Source organism: Coregonus lavaretus (assembly GCF_964263955.1).
Source record: "Coregonus lavaretus genome assembly, chromosome: 8".
NCBI lineage: Eukaryota > Metazoa > Chordata > Actinopteri > Salmoniformes > Salmonidae > Coregonus > Coregonus lavaretus.
The window spans coordinates 3,263,094-3,279,963 of record NC_139995.1 but is presented as its reverse complement, the minus strand read 5'-3'; the positions used below and the strand labels follow the sequence as shown (position 1 = coordinate 3,279,963).

Here is a 16,870-nt window from a genome sequence, read left to right as displayed (position 1 = left end):
TTACCGTGGATTTTATTTGTATGTGTTTGCATCTATTTGTCCGTCTGTATGTATGAGTGGGTGTGCGTGTACTCGCATAAGGGGTTTTGTGAGAATATGTGTGTGTGCACATATGCGTGTATGTGAGTGTGTGTGTGTGTGTGTGTATGCACAGTCTATAATATGTGTGTGTGTGCAGATATGTGTGTATTCTTGCATATGTGTGTGTGCATTCTTGCGTATGTGTGTGTGTGTGTGTGTGTGTGTGTGTGTGTGTGTGTGTGTGTGTGCGTGTGTGTGTGTGTGTGTGTGTGTGTGTGTGTGTGTGTGTGTGTGTGTGTGTATGGAGGACGGTTACCCCAGGGTAAACTCCCTCCTCCTCTCTGTGATGTGTCTGTGCCTGTTTGTAGGCGCGTCCACCCAGGACTCGGACGCTGTGGAGCCTGAAAAGCAGGTGGACAGCACCGTCAAGATGGCTGGTGTCATCGCGGGCATCCTCATGTTCGTCATCATCCTACTGGGAGTGGTTGTCACCTTCAAACGCAGGTAAAGAGTGGTAGAAAAACTCCTAGTGTGTCCCCGATGCTGCAAGTGGAATGCGTAAATATGTCAGCTACTATAGTACTAGTGGCCTCACACAATAGTGTGACCCAATGTCCCATCTGAAATATGACTAGAATACTTCTAAGGTCTCAGTTGAGCTGAAATACCATTGGTACTAACTCATAAGGAAGAAGGTAAATTTTAGGGGGGCTTACAGACATACACAGCTTTCTGTGTCTTGTTAACATGCACACTGGCTTACTTCCATCACATCTCTGTCTCCTTTGTCTCTTGCTTTCCTAAACTACCCTAATCACATACTGCCCATGCCATTTTGCTATGCTAGGAGCAACAGTTTTTGTTTTTTTATCATTTCAAAATGTTTCACCTAATTACACACATACAGAGAGAAATTAAACTTATAGCAGTAGGCTATGCTGCTGAGACAAAATTGCATGTCACAATCACCAGTGTTCTTGGAAATAAACAGGGTAGCAATTTATGATAATTTCATGAATAAAAATGAATAAACTATTTATCAACTATTAATACATGTAATCATAAATCATAAATCATATTTGATTCTTTGTTAACATTTATAAACAAGGCATATATGAATTGGCAACCAATCTGGAGACAAAACCGTGGGTGTTACAGGGCCATGGCTTAACTATGCTAACTATGCTGAACGGACAACTGGATACCAATATTCCCATAAATAGTTAAGACCAATAGGCAGCCAAGCCACCCGTGGAGGATATAGATTGCGGAGAGGGAGAATAAGTGCTTAGGCTTTGATATCAGAAGACACCTGGCATGCTGGATCATCTATATTTCATTCAATATTTTTTAAATTGCAGTGTTTTACATGGCTTTTATCCACCATCAATTATTTGTGGCGGAAACTTGTTGGAAGCAAGTACAATGTCCATTTAATCTTTCAAAGTACTGTTACACATGTTTTAGAGCTTTCCAAATTGACTTAGTTTTTTGTACTAATAACATACGAATGAATTGAATGGACAGGCAAATACTTAATGGTGATTTTATGTTTTCCTGCCCGGTAGCTTAAGCCCTTAGGGCTCTTACAGCACTGTCAAACGTGCTTTTCAGAAAGTCCAAGATAAAAAACCTTGAATAATTAATGGTAAACTCCCAAAATGGTAGCATTTTGTATCTGCGCTGAGAATAGGACTAACACGGTAGTTGGGGAGTCACTGTCTATTTTAATCGTTATCAGACTAAGACAACTACTGATTCTGTAACAAGATGGGAGCTGTAGAACTTCACAGTGCTTCTCAACAGTATTTCAGAGAATTGTAGAAACTGAAAGCCTTTTCTCTTGGCGTTTATTGCGGGTTTTTTTTGCTCCTGAGCTTTTTTTCTTGAAGAACATCCGACATTTAGGATTATAAAGTAGAGGTTTATTATAGTAATGGATCACAACATACACCATCAAACCAGCACATTGCAGTGGTCTGATGGTGTAGGCTCACACATACAGACACCCTTAATGTGCAATCAGTGATTGAGAGCCAGACCAACACCAGCTAGGGCCCAATCCTTATCTCCACTTGGACAGGTGCACGTGTTGACCCAGGACATTTTTGCCAAATACCTGTCTGCCTCTGCCAGGATGCTAAAACCTGGCTGCAAGTGGATCTTCCAGCAAGACAATAACCCCATGCACACATCAAAATCCACAAAGAAATGGTTAATTAGCCACAAAATAAACATTTTGCAATGGCCATCTCAGTCTCCGGACTTGAAACCCATTGAAAACCTGTGGTTTGAATTGAAGAGGGCATCCATAAGCGCAGACAAAGGATATCAAGGATCTGTAAGGATTCTGTATGGAAGAATAGTCTAAGATCCCTCCCAATGTGTTCTCCAACTCATAAAACATTTTTAGAAAAAGGCTCAGTGCCGATAGTATTTGAATTATTTATTTTATACAGTCATTTTTTGCTCATCTTTATCAAGGGTGTCAATCATTTTCGACCCCACTGTATGTTCGTATAACAAAATGTCTTCAACTAATTTGTGCCAGTAGTCTACATGTTCACGTCCATCACTGTTTTCTGCCCTTTTTCCTAATACTAGTGTCACATCTCTTATCTTCTTCCTCTTCCTCTTTTGGCCTGCACCCGCTAGAGAGATACACACATGGAGAACTCTGAGTGTGGGGTATGTTTAATTTTAGCTACGCATCTTAAGATCGTGCCTCACCATTGTTTTCTTTTACCCATCTGTGATCAGATATGTCATTAATTTCCGACACATGCACGAAAATTCACGAGGCAATGACTTTTGGATACTCTGACCGTCACTGTCGATTGCACCATTTGGGATTTCTATATTTTGTCTGCATCACTGTGATTGTACAAAGTGCCACTCTTAATGTCAGTCTTATTCGTTGATATATTTTTATTTGTATCTTGCCTCATGCATTGTCAGTTAAGTATTAGATACATTATCTGCAATGAGATATTCCATAAAAGGATCAAATTGACCAGCCATAGGATGAACTACCATATTAAATGGCCTTCATTATCAGAGTGAATTGTATGCCTTGCATTGCAAGTACACCTTTCAATAAGGTTTTTATTCATAATTTGTTGTTTGATTTACATAAATCCCCCTGGCGCAACAATGAACCGCTCTTGCAGCTACTCTTTACCTGCACTTACCCACCAAGTGGAGGGCTTAAAACTCTGCTCCATGTTCCATGTCAAATTAGTAATTATTTCCCACAAAAAATGCCACTACCTCTTTGGAGTGGTGCACTAATTTTGATTCATTAAGCATTCACCACCACAGCACGTTTGTTTGCTGAGTGGGTTGTGTTCATTACTGTAAGCTATACACAAACACACACACACACACACACATTATTCACAGAACTATGGGCATGAGTATGTGTCTTTGTGGTTCAACAAGAAGCTGTATGTTACAGTGAGTCTATCCTCTAATAATCTAAAGCTATCAATTGAATCATGACAAAAATGCAAATGATATACAGATATACAGCATTTGCAACGACTGCCAAATCACAGAAGAAAATGCTCCTTATTGTAATATCTCTCAATAAACAAAATGTCTCTTCCCACACCAACTAATTTCCAAAACAATAAACTTCAGCAGCCTCGTTTCCTTTAGCAGATCCCATCGCTTTACCAATACTAATTTGTTCCGATTTCGAATCCTCTTTAATACCACTTCAGTCCAGACAATGTACCTTTCAGAACATTAAGACATTAAGACTGGGTAACCAAAGACAATTAGTAATTTATTGGTGCCCGGGTGCAGCAAAGGCTGTTAACATTTTACAGATGAACTCCCTGCAAGGCCGTCCAGTCATGGGCTGAGTGAGTTAAGTGTCCATTCAGTCGCAGCCAGTCCCAGTCCATTAGCCACTCATTGCCCATTCATGCAGTGTTCTTGTAACAGCAGTGAACCTCGCCCTTGTCTGCTGATACAACGCAATGTGGACCCCTTTATAAATAATGGATGGGCAGAGGGGTAAACTGATGATGGTCCACACATGGCTGTGGTGTCAGCTAATGGTTGTCAGTGGGGACATGGACACACACACACACACAGACAGACATACACAAACAAATATGACACACACACACACACTGTCCACCTTCAAGCCAAGCAGCTGTAGTCTTCCAGGGGGTCTCAATAGCCTTATCTCCTTGTGTATATCCGTGTTTGTGTGTGTGTGTGTGTGTGTGTGTGCATGTATGTGTGTACGTGCATGTGTGTGTATGTGCGCACATTTGTGTGTGTGCGCGCATTTGTGTGTGTGTGTACATACGTGTGTGCATGTGTGTGTGTGTGTGCGTGTAATGTGTTCCTGACCATTGCTCCTCAGTCTGTGCGCTGGGATGGCCATGCAGAGAGAATGACATTCCCACACACAGATATGAGAGCTGGAGTGTTTGCACAAATGGATGGTGGAGTGGTGGGGGAAGATAATGGACCACGGTGGACATAGCTGACAGAGGTCATTGAAATCCCTAATGTTAGACTATCAATATATCATAGCTATTAGGCAAGATATAGTCATCATTGCTGCAGTCAACCAATGGTTGATCTATTAAGATAATGCAGCATGCTGTAAATCTACAGAGGTACAGAGAGAGGTGTTTGGTACAACACCATATCGAATATAATAATTTAGTATTTTACTGAGATGTAGTCTGTGTTCAGTGAAAGATTGTTAATCTGTTTCGACGTTGTTGTTGTCATTGGATTTTGCTCATCCATCTGTGAATGTGTCTGTGCATGCCTTTAATTTACATGAATGTATTTGCATGTGTACGTATAACGTATGTGTGCGTGGTATAGTGAAACGTGTTTACAATTAATATGGATGCGTAGTGTGTGTGCGTGTGTATATGTGTGTGTGTTTGCTTGTGTGCGTGTGTTTATACAGCAATGGTATTTGAGTGTCATGTTTACATAGTATAACCTTTAAAGTTGTTACTCCTATTTGATATAATGTATTACCAGGGATGTGAATGACCATATACAGTCTTAGTAATTTGTTCACGTTAACTTTTAAAGAGGAGTTTGTGTGAACTTACACTGAGAATACGAAACATTAAATACACTTACACTTCCCATGACATAGACTGACCAGGTGAATCCAGGTGAAAGCTATGATCCCTTATTGATGTCACTTGTTAACTCCACTTCAATCAGCATAGATGAAGGGGGGAGACACGTTAAAGAAGGATTTTTAAGACTTGTATGAAAATGTATGCACTCACTAACTGTAAGTCGCTCTGGATAAGAGCGTCTGCTAAATGACAAAATGTCTTTACAAAAAATGTGTATCAACAATGGTCCACCACCCAAAGGACATCCAGCCAACTTGACACAACTGTGGGAAGTATTGGAGTCAACATGAGCCAGCATCCCTGTGGAATGCTTTCGACACCTTGTAGAGTTCATGCCCAACGAATTAAGGCTGTTCTGAGGGAAAAGGTGGGGTGCTACTCAATATTAGGAAGGTGTTCCTAATGTTTGGTATACTCAGTGTATATCATCACTCTCTATACGTGGGTAAGGGTTAAATCAATATCATTGTAGATATTGTATTCCTCCACATATACACCGAATACATTACATAACAAAATTATAATCAGGTATGTGGAGCCCCAAATAATTATGCAGCTCTCATGCAGTGGTGTGTTGGGAGTCATTGTGCAGTTTTACGACAATAATATTTATGGCTACCTTTTGACTGCAGCAGCTCTAGCTCTCACTCCTCTTGATTAATATCATAAGAACAATGTCATCAGCTCTTTTAAAAGGCCATTGAAATAATATAGCAGGAGGGGTAGATAGTGGCTTCATATGCACCCGGCAGTATCGACTGTTCACAAAGTGGAAGATAGAGCTGTGTCAGCCTCGCACTATAATGAAGCCCTCTTATTAAATTGCCTTTTTACTACCATGATAACCAATTCAGACAGCTGCTATCTGTATTTTCAATTTTAAACAAGAGTTTTGGAAGAATACAACTTAAAAGGTGTTATCTTCTCACTCTTTCTAGATAAGTGTGTTGTTATCTCTTACAGTTCATCGATTTACATCTGGGATGGTTTAGGCCTCTAATGGTTGAGCCTGCCTTCACACAATTTGGCTCAGGTTTTTCGATTAGATAGTCAAGATTGTTTTGAGGAAAAAGGAAGAAAACCCAAAAGGTCTCTGGTCCAGACATACAGTATCTGCATACCAGACATATCATGTGTCCCGTGTAAGGGATGAAAATGTTGGAGATGTGGATCAATGCCTCTCAACTGTGCTCTTATTTGTCTGTAATCTAATTCAACCACTAGTTCTCATATTGTACGTGATCTTCATCCCGCCTCGCATGAGCTCATAGTGAAACATCAGTAATAACCTTTTACTGCAGTGGGCTAAATTAGGGTTACACAGAGTGTTTCTTGGTCTTCAACAAATCTACTTTGAAACAAAAGTATACACCTCACACACATGGTAATGGGCTTTTTTTTTTAAGGCACCTGTACCATGTCAGATATAGAGTTGAAATGTATTAAATGTTTAGTTTGCATGCCAATATTACACTTTATATACATCACGGAAGACTGAAATATAACAAAACCGTTTGACATAGAAAGTAAAAAATGCTTTTTAATTATGAAATTATGAAAAATATTAATAACATTCCACCCATGAGGCCACTAGGCAATTTGACTGCAGGAAAGGGCTACCAGGAATATCAAACAGAGGACAAGATTGAAGAGCAATTTTCCATTGAATGCAATATTATATCTGACTGCAGCACATACAGTGGGGAAAAAAAGTATTTAGTCAGCCACCAATTGTGCAAGTTCTCCCACTTAAAAAGATGAGAGAGGCCTGTAATTTTCATCATAGGTACACGTCAACTATGTCAGACAAATTGAGGAAAGAATTTCCAGAAAATCACATTGTAGGATTTTTTATGAATTTATTTGCAAATTATGGTGGAAAATAAGTATTTAGTCACCTACAAACAAGCAAGATTTCTGGCTCTCACAGACCTGTAACTTCTTCTTTAAGAGGCTTGTTATCAGTATAAAAGACACCTGTCCACAACCTCAAACAGTCACACTCCAAACTCCACTATGGCCAAGACCAAAGAGCTGTCAAAGGACACCAGAAACAAAATTGTAGACCTGCACCAGGCTGGGAAGACTGAATCTGCAATAGGTAAGCAGCTTGGTTTGAAGAAATCAACTGTGGGAGCAATTATTAGGAAATGGAAGGCATACAAGACCACTGATAATCTCCCTCGATCTGGGGCTCCACGCAAGATCTCACCCCGTGGGGTCAAAATGATCACAAGACCGGTGAGCAAAAATCCCAGAACCACACGGGGGGGACCTAGTGAATGACCTGCAGAGAGCTGGGACCAAAGTAACAAAGCCTACCATCATTAACACACTACGCCGCCAGGGACTTAAATCCTGCAGTGCCAGACGTGTCCCCCTGCTTAAGCCAGTAGATGTCCAGGCCCGTGCTAGAGTGCATTTGGATGATCCAGAAAAGGATTGGGAGAATGTCATATGGTCAGATGAAACCAAAATATAACTTTTTGGTAAAAACTCAACTCGTCGTGTTTGGAGGACAAAGAATGCTGAGTTGCATCCAAAGAACACCATACCTACTGTGAAGCATGGGGGTGGAAACATCATGCTTTGGGGCTGTTTTTCTGCAAAGGGACCAGGATGACTGATCCGTGTAAAGGAAAGGATGAATGGGGCCATGTATCGTGAGATTTTGAGTGAAAACCTCCTTCCATCAGCAAGGGCATTGAAGATGAAACGTGGCTGGGTCTTTCAGTATGACAATGATCCCAAACACACCGCCCGGGCAACGAAGGAGTGGCTTCGTAAGAAGCATTTCAAGGTCCTGGAATGGCCTAGCCAGTCTCCAGATCTCAACCCCATAGAAAATCTTTGGAGGGAGTTGAAAGTCTGTTTTGCCCAGCCACAGCCCCAAAACATCACTTCTCTAGAGGAGATCTGCATGGAGGAATGAGCCAAAATACCAGCAACAGTGTGTGAAAACCTTGTGAAGACTTACAGAAAACATTTGACCTGTGTCATTGCCAACAAAGGGTATATAACAAATTATTGAGAAACTTTTGTTATTGACCAAATACTTATTTTCCACCATATTTTGCAAATAAATTCATTAAAAATCCTACAATGTGATTTTCTGGAATTTTTTTCCTCATTTTGTCTGTCATAGTTGACGTGTACCTATGATGAAAATTACAGGCCTCTCTCATCTTTTTAAGTGGGAGAACTTGCATAATTGGTGGCTGACTAAATACTTTTTTCCCCACTGTAGGTCTATAATGTTGATTCCTTAAGACATCTTGGATATCTACACGTCTTAATCCTGGGTTCTTCCCAGTGATTGGGGCAATCGTGGTGAAAAATCTGTCGATGTGCCCTTGAGCAAGGCACTTAACCCTAATTGCTCCTGTAAATCGCTCTGGATAAGAGCGTCTGCTAAATGCCAAAAAAAGTAATATATATATATATATATATATATATATATATATATATATATATATATATATATATATATATATATATATATATATAATTGATTGTTAACTAGCTTAGCGGTGGATAAAGTTAGCTGAAGTTTGTGCCTGTTTAAAGAAAACCGAACCATAGATTACAATTTCTCCTAGCCCATAGACCAGGGGTGTCAAACGTGTTTAATCCGGCCCGCGAGATGATTTTTTAAAGTATAAAAATGCGCTGCAATTTTTCAATAAAATTTACTGCTCTTTCAATTGTGTCCACTGGATGGCGCAATAGCAATTGTGTTAAGCAAGCAAACTGTTTATACCGGGGCAGAGCAAGTAGGTCAAGTCTGTGTTTACTCACAGCCGAGACATCAGTGACGCTGCAGTGAAAGCTAGCTACCTCATTGCTAATGAAATCGCAGTGGCTTCAAATCCATTTAGTGAGGGTGAATTTGTAAAAACATGCATGATGAAGGCAGCTGAGATTGTGTGCCCTGAAAAGCGTCAGGCTTTTGTAAATATCAGCCTGACAAGAAACACAGTTGCAGACAGGATTTCCGATCTTTCAGTGGATTTGGACAGCCAGTTGAAGCAAAAAGTAAAGTCATTTATTGCGTTTTTGGTTGCAATTGATGAAAGCACGGACATTACAGATGTTGCACAACTGGCCATTTTCATCCGCGGAGTTGATGACACATTGACCGTCACCGAGGAGTTCGTGGAGTTGGTGCCGATGACAGATACAACGACAGCAGCTGATATTTTTACCGCACTCGTCGGCGCGCTGGACAGGGTCGGAGTGGACTGGTCCCGCGCTGTCAGCCTGGCTACAGATGGTGCGCCCTCAATGATCGGGAAAAAAGCAGGCGTTGTGACAAAGTTCAGAGAGAAAGTGCAATCTGCAAATGGAGGACGTGATTTATTGACTTTTCACTGTATTTTGCACCAGGAGGCTTTGTGTTGCAAGTCATTAAAGATTGATAACGTCATGAAGGTGGTCATCCAAACTGTTAATTTCATCCGATCCAGAAGCCTGAATCACCGTCAGTGAGAAGCTGTCATTGTGGGAGACGCAACTTGCCGGTGGTGATGCAGCTCACTTCCCCTGTCTGAAAAATGTGTGCGCGACCCAACATGTGGCAGACATGAAGCGGTTCAAAGATAAAATAACGGGACTGTTACGGGAGTTTGAGCAACGCTTTCAGATTTTTGGTGAACTGGAGAAAGACTTCAACGTTTTTTGCTCGCCATTCACTGTGAATCCCTCTGATCTGCCCGTCAGCATCCAACTTGAAATAATAGACTTGCAGTGTGACTCGGATTTGAAGGGCAAATTTGCCGCAGCTGGCTTGGACACATTTAATCAGAATCTCTTGCCAGGTTACCCCAACTTGAAAGCCCTCGCTGCAAAACTGTTATGCATGTTTGGAACCACATATCTTTGTGAGCAAGTTTTCTCTGTAATGAGCATAAATAAAACAAAGCTGCGCTCAAGGCTCACGCACAAGCACTTGAATCACATCCTGAAGTTGGCTGCCACTCAGGATGTGACGCCTGATATTGATGCACTGGTGAAAGCTAAAAGATGCCAGGTATCAGGAGTCAAATAAACTATGCAACCCCACTTGAAGTGCTACATGAGACACCCTGATATAGTTCTGTGATCTGTGATATACTTCTGTGAATCACTGAGGCATTGTGTGTTTGTGTGTTCTTTGTCCTCAGAACTTTCAAATAACTTGAGGTGTTTTATGATTAATAGTGATGTTGTGCTTTTGGACACACTGTCCTCAGGCTCCAGCTTTATGTTTATATGTTTTTATGTTGATGTGCTATTGTTTTTAATTGATTTTATTTTATTTGTATATTTAACCTATTCTTGACTCTGTGGTTCTTGCACTTGTTTGGGGAACAGGATTTCATTCTTTTTATCTACATTTCTGCCTGAGAAATGACCCCCTGATATAGTTATGTGATCTGTGAAACAGTTCTGTTAATCACTGAGGCATTGTGTGTTTGTGTTCTTTTTCTTTAGAATTTTCAAATAAACTTGACGTGTTTTATGATTAATAGTGATGTTGTGCTTGTACTATTTTGGACACACTGTCCTCAGGCTCCAGCTTTATGTTGTATGTTGATCGTATTAAAACAAAGAAAACAATCTGAAGTTGTTGTTTTTAAGTTATATATACCATGATTTTTCCGGTCCGGCCCACTTGGGAATAGATTTTCCTCCATGTGGCCCCTGAGCTAAAATGAGTTTGACACCCCTGCCATAGAGTACATTTTAAATTGAGGAACCATCTAATATCAAGTTGTAAAATCCTGAAATTGAAAAAGTGGGTATCAATTGTACCAAAAAAGACTATGCTAAACACATTACTGCTGATCATGAACAGACTAGTGAAGAGTTGTATTGAATGCTGTAGGTATTTGTCACACACATTTACTCCTTTTGATATTTTCGATGTCAACACGTTTAGGAACTACAAACCCTTAAATGAAACAACAGATACAATCTGCTTTTCAATCACAAATCTCTGCTTGCCAACTCCTTCAACGCTCGCTGCATGTCATTTGTGAATGTTCAACCTCTCAAAAGACACTCACACACAACACACACACACACACACACACACGCACACTCTAATTGCAACGCTCAGGTTTGATATCGTTCCTATAGCAGTCAAGGTGTCAACGATAGCATTGCTTTCTCTCTCCATCTCACTAAACAGAATGGCAGAACAGTATGTCATTAAAACATCCCCCTCTTTTACTCCCACTCCTCCTCCCATCCCCACTCTCCTATTTCTCTGTTCTCCCAGACCCTCATTGTCTATTCAGACAATTCCATCTCTCTCAAGGAGTTTCAATTTGATGGGGAGCCAGATGTGCTATTTATTCTTTAAATGCGGGTGAATTATTAATTAATGATTTAATTATGTATTGTTTTGCGCATATTTTATATTATAAAATGGCTGCAGGGGTTTGAGTAGAGTACTGTTGCAACTATATAGGAGCATCAGTCCAGCCTTTACTATAGACAGGTGGTCCGTAGGCACTTGCAGAGCTCAATGGGAGGGTTGGTTTAACTGAACTGTAGACAGATAGACAGACCCAGGCCAGCAGAGCATCAACGTCTTTAACACGTTCTTGACATTTTCTCCATCAGCTCTCCTACATGTGGGTGCTAAAGAACTAAAGAACTAATGCAATCTGTTTGTCCTTTTTTGGGTGCTAAATTTTGTCCCACTGGTCTACCTTCATGCTTCAGAAGAAATGCATATTCCTACTCTTATTACCTGTAAGTAGCATTAAGGAAAGACCCTTTCCCAATGTGATGTCTATCTTTTTTTATTATCCTCACTTATTTTGTTTCTTGTTTCTCATGTTCTTGTATTACTAAACCACCGAAAACCTATTTGAATGAAGCCCTATAGACATGCAATTGTCCAGTTACTGTTTATGAAATACATTTGAATACAGCAGACTCTACAACTAGAGAGTTATGTTTAGATTATATAACTGTAAGGCCTTTTTAATGTTCAGTTGTACTGCAAGAAAAAGTATTACTTCAATACTAAGTATTTTCTCAATCAGACATGCCATGATGGACAAAGCATCTCAATAACTACAAAAATAACATATTCAGCCATAGCCCCCCCCCCCCCCCAACATTTCCCCGCGGCTATGTATTCAGCCGTCTAACGTTAATGTAGGCCTATTGTAACTTATTGTCCCCATTTCGCAAATCCTTACGTAAGTTTAGACCTGCATGCTGCAAAAACGACTATCCTATCTTCAGCGTAAATAATAGACTGCAGTAGACAGTTCCTAACATAGCAGACAGCCATCATGAAGACTTAAAACTGCCTGAGATCTTTAACCTCAAATAAATTACTTCTTTACGCTTATCTATTCAATTCAAGTGATGGCTATTACAATACCGTCTGTATTTCACACTGGATTAATTGTTTAATTTGCTTAGTACAGAGTGTGCAGAAGTGTGGCTCTGGGATGTTTACCAGGCATGTAAAGGATTGAAAGGTTTCAGAATCCACTGTTCTGCTTCTGCAGCTGTATGTATTTTTCCCTTTTCCTCAAAACTCTTGAAATATAGATGAAAGTTTGTTGTTGACTCCCAGTGGTCATTGCCTGGAGCCTAACTCTTGAGCAGCTGTCATGCAGTTTGAGTACAAGGACCACAGGCTAGTACAGGCCACAACACTGAGACACTCTACCCGGATGTGTAGTTCAAACAACATTTCCCTACTCACATTACCTATATGAGGATGCACTGTAGGCCACTTACCTGTTTTCTTTTCGTCCCCTGTTAATATTTTGTTACAATATCAGTGCAATATTGGCTTACTCTAATTTGAGTCTTCTCTTTGGGGTCCGCAGAAACAACCATACTAGCCTCAATATCTACTCTACTCTTAATTAAATAAGCTACTCTTTTGCTTGAAAACAGCAAATACAGTTATTTCTTTGCATCACCAAGTCAGAGGTTTCAGTCTTACTTTCAAATGCCACGAGATAAGCTACAACATAAGAAAACTGAGGACTTAATTCACACACTAACTCTTTCCGAAAGGCATTCCGTCAGACCTGACCCCCTCTCCTTTGTGTGTGTGCGTGTGTGGCTAAGTGAGTGTTGCATGTTGACCATGCTGTAACAGAGCCATCCTGCTAAAGCGCATGCTGTCTGACTCACCTCACCCACACGGCTGGCTGCTTACTCACTGTCTCGCAAAGGAGTTTTGTAATGAACGTTTGCAAAACCGAGCTTGATATGTTTCTTGGTGAGCGTACGTTGTGTCCTGTGTATGCATGATGAGACAAAGGTAATAACGTAACCGCTTTCCCCGTGATAGAACGGAAGGTTATCGTTTTACTCCATCAACAGGATTCACATTGTTAGCATGATGTGGCGGATGTCAGAAGCAAATAAGATTGGATATTTGTGTATGACCAATGATATAACACAGTCATGTAGCCTACCACCGCATGCTTTAACATGTGGGATAGACATGATTAGCTTAATTGCCTGACCTAAATCACAGGTGTCACAAAGTTAGATCATTCATTCAAACTCTGGCATCCACTTGACTGCTTATGACAACTGTTTAAATCAGGGACGGGTAACTCCAGTCCTCGGGGACCTGATTGGTATTACACTTTTGCCCCAGCCCCAGCTAACACACATGACTCCAATAATAATCTTCACATACAAACACCCATACTCATGCTGGATCGCACACTCATGCACATTCAGACACAGCTCCTTATTGCCACTATATTAAGACCTGGAAACGTAATTGGGGGAAAAAGGTGCCTACAAATATGACCAGCCTGTTATTGCTTGTTGCCTCTGAGGTTTTGCCGATGCAACGTTTGCCTCTGTCATTAACCCCAGCTGCATTTGTTTGCAAATGGAAACAGAGTACTGACTATCATGCCTCCATATTCCACAAGGCCTTTTCTGTTTAAAGACAGCTCATAAATGACAGCATTTCCTAAAGGAATTCTGTTGAATGCCTTTAACTGCAAGAGCTAAGGCATCAACCTCAGTTCCTCCAACTCATTTTCATGGAATATTTTTTTATGCAACGCTACAGTATATTAATCAACAGGCCTTACAGAGACCTAAACCTTTATAATAACACAAGCCTTGACAGTCTGTTCAACTTCGGAGTCTTTGTTGAAGATCATTATAGTGGTAACAATGATTATATACTGTAGTCTCAAACTCTTCTTTGAAAAAGACTGACTAACAGTGAAGTATTTGTTAGAATATAGCCCTTTGAGCTCAAGTAAAATGGTAGGCTACTGGTCTTTTTTATTCCTTCAGAACAGTCCAATTAAGTGCCTGATTTGCTTTGTTCCACATGGCAAGCTTCTGACTTTGAAATCCACACGTTTCTTTATAATATCATTGAGACATCGAAAAACGCAAAGAAACCAAACATTTTCGTCCAAACGAATGATTGGCCAAATCTACTATCAGTTACTATGACTACGAGGCCCGCAATGGTCAGGAAGGTTTCTATTCCCCAATCACAGGCCAGAAATAGTGATTTCACTACATGGAATAAATCATTGCAGATTATTGAACAGAACACACCTTTTGCCTGAAACGCACCAAAATAGCCGAAATTATTTAGCTACAAAATAGTAGATAGTCAACGGTGCATAACATGGCCACTCTTCACTTTTTACTCCTTTACATTTATGTAGTAGTAAAGGTTTGTTGTATGATTTCTGTGTAGTTCAACTGCACCATTATCTGGTCTCTGAGTGACACTGTGTTTGTTTTGGGTGGCGGCTTAAGGAAACTGGCCAAAAAACAGAAGGAGACAGCCAGCAGCAGCACCCAGCGGGAGATGGGACCGGTGGGCACGGCTGACAAGAGCACCACCAAAGTCAGCACGCTGCACAAGGACGACCCTTTCTCCACCAGCAGCCAGGACCTCAATGGTTTCAGTGAGTCAAGCAGGACATGCTACTAAGAATGCAAAATTCCCAAAATATTCCCAAAGTTCCTCTGAAGTTTTTCAGAAATCACGGTCTGTACCAATTCTTGTCAGTCGTGAACTAGTTTCTCTCTGGTCTCTCTTCCCTCTGTTTGACTTAATCTCTTGATAACCACTGTTCCACTCCTATTTCCTTAATTTAAATGCATGGTGTTACCTTTGTCTGGAGTTTAATTCGCACTTAATCTCACATTTTTGTGTGCTGTTTTGTTTTCTTTTAAGGTTATCTCCTTTAAAGTCTCCTTTGTGTTCTCCTTTGGTCCCCACATAATAATTAGCCAGGCAGCTGTTGGTTAAATAGTAGCCTACTGTCATTCACACTGTCTTTACAATACTGGATGACCATATTCATGTACAGTGCCACATACAGTTGAAGTCGGAAGTTTACATACACCTTAGACAAATACACGTAAACTCAGTTCTTCACAATTCCTGACATTTAATCCTAGTAAAAATTCCCTGTTTAAGGTTAGTAAGGATCACCACTTTATTTTAAGAATGTGAAATGTCAGAATAATAGTAGAGAGAATGATATCTTTCAGCTTTTATTTCTTTCATCACACCACTCCAGAGTGGCGCAGTGGTCTAAGACACTGCATCTCAGTGCTTGAGGCGTCACTACAGACCCCCTGGTTCGATTCCAGGCTGTATCACAACCGGCCGTGATTGGGAGTCCCATAGGGCGGTGCACAATTGGCCCAGTGTTGTCCGGGTTTGGCCGGTGTAGGCCGTCATTGTAAATAAGAATTTGTTCTTAACTGACTTGCCTAGTTAAATAAAGGTAAAAAAAAACATTCCCAGTGGGTCAGAAGTTTACATACACTCAATAAGTATTTGGTAGCATTGTGTTTAACTTGGGTCAAATGTTTTGGGTAGGCTTCCACAAGCTTCCCACAATAGGTTGGGTGAATTTTGGCCCATTCCTCATAACAGAGCTGGTGTAACTGATTCAGGTTTGTAGGCCTCCATGCTCGCACATACTTTCTCAGTTCTGCCCACACATATTCTATAGGATTGAGGTCAGGGCTTTGTGATGGCCACTCCAATACCTTGACTTTGTTGTCCTTAAGCCATTTTGCCACAACTTTGGAAGTATGCTTGGGGTCATTGTCCATTTGCGACCAAGCTTTAACTTCCTGACTGATGTCTTGAGATGTTACTTCAATATATCCACATAATTTTGTGGACCAGTCACTCCTGCAGGAAAGCACCCCCACAGCATGATGCTGCCACCCCTGTGCTTCACGGTTAAGATGGTGTTCTTCGGCTTGCAAGCGACCCCCTTTTTCCTCCAAACATAACGGTGGTCATTATGGCCAAACAGTTCTATTTTTGTTTCATCAGACCAGAGGACATTTCTCCAAAAAGTATGATCTTTGTCCCCATGTGCAGTTGCAAACCGTAGTCTGGCTTTTTTATGCCGGTTTTGGAGCAGTGGCTTCTTCCTTGCTGAGCGGTCTTTCAGGTTATGTTGATACAGAACTCGTTTTACTGTGGATATAGATACTTTTGTACCTGTTTCCTCCAGCATCTTCACAAGGTCCTTTGCTGTTGTTCTGGGATTGATTTGCACTTTTTGCACCAAAGTACATTCATCTCTAGGAGACAGAACACGTCTTCTTCCTGAGCGGTATGATGGCTGCGTGGTCCCATGGTGTTTATACTTGCATACTATTGTTTGTACAGATGAACGTGGTACCTTCAGTCATTTGAAAATTGCTCCAAAGGATGAACCAGACTTGTG

At 40.7% G+C, this 16,870-nt stretch overlaps 1 protein-coding gene across 1 annotated transcript in view; it reads left to right on the top strand.

The window, feature by feature from the left end:
- LOC311133416 (receptor-type tyrosine-protein phosphatase T-like) overlaps nucleotides 1-16,870 on the top strand; it is a gene marked incomplete at both ends in the record, with an annotated part of 396,537 nt that overhangs the window by 277,708 nt on the left and 101,959 nt on the right. Inside the window, 4 exons of the mRNA XM_084166909.1 lie at nucleotides 390-525; nucleotides 2,677-2,709; nucleotides 11,865-11,894; nucleotides 14,925-15,076. Coding sequence (XP_084023035.1) covers nucleotides 390-525; nucleotides 2,677-2,709; nucleotides 11,865-11,894; nucleotides 14,925-15,076 — 351 coding nt within the window. The remainder of the gene's footprint in view (nucleotides 1-389; nucleotides 526-2,676; nucleotides 2,710-11,864; nucleotides 11,895-14,924; nucleotides 15,077-16,870) is intronic.